The sequence below is a fragment of the Macaca mulatta genome, chromosome X (genome assembly GCF_049350105.2).
Source record: "Macaca mulatta isolate MMU2019108-1 chromosome X, T2T-MMU8v2.0, whole genome shotgun sequence".
Taxonomy (NCBI): domain Eukaryota; kingdom Metazoa; phylum Chordata; class Mammalia; order Primates; family Cercopithecidae; genus Macaca; species Macaca mulatta.
In genome coordinates, this window is record NC_133426.1 from 49,753,427 (window position 1) to 49,759,011 (window position 5,585).

A 5,585-nucleotide genomic window follows, 5' to 3' on the forward strand; every position below is an offset into this window, starting at 1 on the left:
TCCACAGCTCTTAGTACCTCTGGCCCTGGATCAGCGCAGAATAAACATTTGTTGAGTGAATGGTGACACAGCCCTCCATTTTTCAGAACACACTGGCCTGGGCAGAGTCCAGGTGGACCTATGGGCTTCTGCAGGAAGTTGATCACTAAGTCAACAAGTTACCATGGCTAATCTTCAATGGTAGACAGTCCCAGGTACACAGAGATCTTTAGGTCTTTTTGTTGTCTGTCTGGAGGTGGGATGAGAGTATCCTCCATCCCCTCATCCATGACCTCGGTTGTTTTTAGCAGCAGCAGCAGCAGGAACAGCAGCAGCAGCAGCAGAATTCCTTCAGTGAGTGTGCTAGTTGCAGTTCCTCTGGTTGCAGGCCACAAAGGGCAGGCACTTATTGAAAGAATGCTGGGGTGCTTCAAGGAATTGAAGCAAGAGCTGACTCAGGAAGGGCAGGGCCCAGGGTGACCCTCAGTTGTATGGAAACCAGGCATCCTCCTTTCAAGGGCTCCTGATTCCTGAGGACCAACTCCTGCTGCTAATCCTAGGAGGCCTCCCCGTCCCTTCCCTGGAGGAAGGAGCCAGGTGGAGAGCTGATGTCCAGTGCTGAGCAAGGAGAATGTTGCTAGGGTATGTAGAGTCAGGCAGCACAGCTGCACAAGCCAGACAGCTACGGTCAGCCACCACCAGCACTCGGGGACTGGACTCTTCCTAGAACACTCTTTCTCCTCCAACCCATGTCCTGATGCCTGCCCTGGGCTGCACTGTCTGGGACCAGCAGCTACAGCCCGACACCCCTGAGCCATGCCCAAGGTCTGAGCCACTTGCTCTGGGCACACTCCTCGTGGGATTTGGGGTGCTGCTGTCCAGTGCCAGCAGCCCCTTGGCACAGGGGTTCCCAGAGGCCCTTCAGTGCCATGTCCGACCCCCTCTCCCTGCTGGTAGCTCCACAGGCTTCTTGCTACTTCCACCTGCTGCCCACCCCAGGACATTGCCAGGGCTTAAGGGTCTTGGGACTGTGTCCTGTAGTTTAGGCCCCCTCTCAGCTGAAGGGGAGGTGCCAGCTGTAGGGATGGCCTTGTCGTGCCTCATCCCTCCAGCTGGCCTTGGAGAGAAGAGCTGGATTATGCCCTCGGGCTGTTCAGCATCTGCTGGGCCAGGAGGCCGGCTGTCACGCCATCAACCCACCCGTGGCCTTGGGAGCCCAGGAGGACACGAGCAGCAGGCCCAGACCCTGCAGAGCGCTGATAAGATGGGCCAGGGACACGCCTCTCCAGGCCCAGCGGCCTTAGTAGCCCGGCCCCTCCGGAGCTGGGGTCCAGGCCTCCCCAGAACTGCAGCTGGAGCTTCATCCTTTTCGGGAAGGGCAGGACCTGGGGTGGGAGGGGAGACTGGGACGGGGCTAGAGGCAGGCTCTGCCGCCGAAATGATGGCCTGTCACGGCTTCTGCCTGCGCTCCCCAGGACCCCCCTCAGAGGGGACATTTCACAGCCTCAAAACCATTTCTGGACTTGGCACCCGCTCGGCCCCCAGCCCCGCAGTGGCTAGGAGAAGCCTGTACGGACGAGGGGAAGGACGAGGAGAGGGGAGGAGACGATGAAGGGGGTCAGAGCAGCGATTGGAGCCGAGAGCTGGAAGCGCCTTAAAGAGACTGCGCGGTCCCCGCCCCCCTTCCCGCCAGCCTCAATGAATTAGAGCTGTGTTTCCCAAACTTGCCTGATCATAAGCAGCCTCTGGGGCCCTAGTTAGAGATACAGGTTCCGGAGTACCTCCCTTCGAGATTCTGATTCAGTAGGCCTGCGGGTGGAGCCGAGGAATCTGTAATTTTAACACGCTCCCACGTGATTCTCGTGAACAAGCAAGTTTGGGAAATACTGAATTAAAGGAAACGGGGCCTGGCTGCAGAAGCAGCCTCCACTAGGGGGCTTCGGCGGGAGGATTCCCGGGGGCGTCGCCTGCTTCCGCCGCCGCCTCCTTCAGTGAAAGTCCCTTTTGGGTCCAGCTGCCACAGCCACCGCGCTCCCTCAGGCCGGGCGGGGGACACCCCAGGTCTGCGTGGCCCCCGCGCCGCCACGCCCAGTGGCCGCTCGAGCCCTGCGAGCAGGGGGAGGAGCTGCCGCCAGTGGAGGCGGAGGAGGTAGAGGAGGCGGAGACGGCGGAGACCGCGGAGAAGGCGGAGAGGAAGGTGGAGGTGGAGGCGGAGGCGAAGGTGGAGGGGAAGGCGGAGGCGGCGGGGAAGGTGGAGGCGGCGGGGAAGGTGGACGCCACCGAGAAGGTGGAGACGGCGGGGAAGGTGGACGCCGCCGGGAAGGTGGAGACGGCGGAGGGTCCGGGCCGCCGGGCTGAGCTCAAGCTGGAGCCCGAACCCGAGCCGGTCCGGGAGGCGGAGCAGGAGCCGAAGCTGGAGCTGGAGGATGAGAACCCAGCGCGGAGCGGCGGTGGCGGCAGCAGCGACGAGGTTCCTCCCCCCACCCTTCCCTCCGATCCACCGCGGCCCCCCGATCCCTCTCCGCGTCGCAGTCGTGCCCCGCGCCGCCGACCCCGGCCCCGGCCCCAGACCCGGCTCCGTACCCCGCCGCAGCCTAGGCCCCGGCCCCCGCCCCGGCCCCGGCCCCGGCGCGGCCCTGGGGGCGGATGCCTGGATGTGGATTTTGCCGTGGGGCCACCAGGCTGTTCCCACGTGAACAGCTTTAAGGTGGGAGAGAACTGGAGGCAGGAACTGCGGGTTATCTACCAGTGCTTCGTGTGGTGTGGAACCCCAGAGACCAGGAAAAGCAAGGCAAAGTCGTGCATCTGCCATGTGTGTGGCACCCATCTGAACAGACTCCACTCTTGCCTTTCCTGTGTCTTCTTTGGCTGCTTCACGGAGAAGCACATTCACGAGCACGCCGAGACGAAACAACACAACTTAGCCGTAGACCTGTATTACGGAGGTATATACTGCTTTATGTGTAAGGACTATGTATATGACAAAGACATTGAGCAAATTGCCAAAGAAGAGCAAGGAGAAGCTTTGAAATTACAAGCCTCCACCTCAACAGAGGTTTCTCACCAGCAGTGTTCAGTGCCAGGCCTTGGCGAGAAATTCCCAACCTGGGAAACAACCAAACCAGAATTAGAACTGCTGGGGCACAACCCGAGGAGAAGAAGAATCACGTCCAGCTTTACGATCGGTTTAAGAGGACTCATCAATCTTGGCAACACGTGCTTTATGAACTGCATCGTCCAGGCCCTCACCCACACGCCAATACTGAGAGATTTCTTTCTCTCTGACAGGCACCGATGTGAGATGCCGAGTCCTGAGTTGTGTCTGGTCTGTGAGATGTCGTCGCTGTTTCGGGAGTTGTATTCTGGAAACCCGTCTCCTCATGTGCCCTATAAGTTACTGCACCTGGTGTGGATACATGCCCGCCATTTAGCAGGGTACAGGCAACAGGATGCCCACGAGTTCCTCATTGCAGCATTAGATGTCCTGCACAGGCACTGCAAAGGTGATGATGTCGGGAAGGCGGCCAACAATCCCAACCACTGTAACTGCATCATAGACCAAATCTTCACAGGTGGCCTACAGTCTGATGTCACCTGTCAAGCCTGCCATGGCGTCTCCACCACGATAGACCCATGCTGGGACATTAGTTTGGACTTGCCTGGCTCTTGTACCTCCTTCTGGCCCATGAGCCCAGGGAGGGAGAGCAGTGTGAATGGGGAAAGCCACATACCAGGAATCACCACCCTCACGGACTGCTTGCGGAGGTTTACGAGGCCAGAGCACTTAGGAAGCAGTGCCAAAATCAAATGTGGTAGTTGCCAAAGCTACCAGGAATCTACCAAACAGCTCACAATGAATAAATTACCTGTCGTTGCCTGTTTTCATTTCAAACGGTTTGAACATTCAGCCAAACAGAGGCGCAAGATCACTACATACATTTCCTTTCCTCTGGAGCTGGATATGACACCGTTTATGGCCTCAAGTAAAGAGAGCAGAATGAATGGACAATTGCAGCTGCCAACCAATAGTGGAAACAATGAAAATAAGTATTCCTTGTTTGCTGTAGTTAATCACCAAGGAACCTTGGAGAGTGGCCACTATACCAGCTTCATCCGGCACCACAAGGACCAGTGGTTCAAGTGTGATGATGCCGTCATCACTAAGGCCAGTATTAAGGATGTACTGGACAGTGAAGGGTATTTACTGTTCTATCACAAACAGGTGCTGGAACATGAGTCAGAAAAAGTGAAAGAAATGAACACACAAGCCTACTGAAGTGACACACAGACCTACCTGCAATGGAAGATGACGACACCAATACTACAACTGGCATCGAGATCTAAAGGACCTACTTGACCATGGCCCATGGGCCTGACAGAGTAAGAATTGAACAGTACCCAGTGTCCAAAAGGCCCTGATTGGAAGAGAAATAGAAGGGGAGGGAGAAGAGGCTCTAGTCTAAACAGTTGATGAAAGGGAAATTAAATGGTAGAAACACTCTGGGTAAGGAAGGCAGGAGCAGAAAAATGCTGACACTGGTACATATCCTATATTCCTCCAAAAGATTGTGTGGGAAAGTGTGGGGGGGAGGGGGGTGGTGGGGGGGTGTGCCCTTGTAACCGTAAAACATCTTTCTCCATGGGTGTTTCAGCTTCAATTGACCAATCACATAACAGTTATATGTTTGGGGGGAAAAAGAAAAGTTTCTAAAAAATGTAGCCCATTACATATATGGGTATGAAAGCAGAAAAGTGGAGGAGGCAGGGATATCATTGACAAACACCTTTGCCAGTTTCTTTGTATTCGTGATTTTTTGTGCTATTAAATGCAGTATTAAAACAAGAAAAGCCCACCTGGGCTAGTGAAAGGAGAGGAAATAAGGGGGCTTGTATAAGGGGAGCACTCGCTCCAAAAGTAGAGAAGACAAGAAATGCTGTAAGATAAGCAACCAACGCAGACAGGCCTCAGCTAAGAGTATAGTGTGTGTGTTTAAAAAAAAAAAAAAAAAAAAAAAAAAAAAAAAAAAAGCTGTGTGATATACTTGAGCAAATCAATGAACCTCTTTGCGATTGTTTTATCATCTGTAAAATGCAGATAATTCCTACCTTAAAGGGTTATTGTTAAAGATTAAATGATATAAAAATGTGTCAAAGTATAAAGTAAAAGGCTTGGAACTTTGTAGGGACTCAGTAAACGTTTGTTGGATCCAAACCTGAAACTTCTTTGGACCAGGCCCCGAATGCATCAGAGGTGGGGGTCAGTCCCGCCTGAGACCCCTGGACAGAAGGGACACACATCATGTCACATGCAGTCACACACACATTCTCCACAACTCCCTCCCCAATGCTGTCTATTTAGAGTACCAAGGCAATGAACTCCACTTTTGTCCCTTGTGTGCAGGGCATCACAGTGGGTGCCACCTGGGATTGGGGGTGGAAAGAACCATAGCTGTCCCATAAGGTCATTATTCTGTCCTTATGGAGGACAGTCGTGTTGCTTTCATGATTCAGATCCCAGTGATGGGACTCTCATGGCCAGTAGGCTGCCAGGCTTGCACATGAGGGAATTTGGTGGTCTTCGTCTTCTAAAAACATTATGGGTTCAG

At 54.3% G+C, this 5,585-nt stretch overlaps 1 protein-coding gene across 1 annotated transcript; it reads left to right on the plus strand.

Moving 5' to 3' along the window:
- The first annotated feature begins 2,420 nt into the window (after positions 1-2,420).
- USP27X (ubiquitin specific peptidase 27 X-linked) lies at positions 2,421-5,159 on the plus strand. The gene has a single exon (XM_015127410.3). It carries the CDS (start codon positions 2,939-2,941, stop codon positions 4,253-4,255), a length of 1,317 nt encoding a protein of 438 aa, XP_014982896.3. The 5' UTR covers positions 2,421-2,938; the 3' UTR covers positions 4,256-5,159.
- Positions 5,160-5,585: the final 426 nt, after the last annotated feature.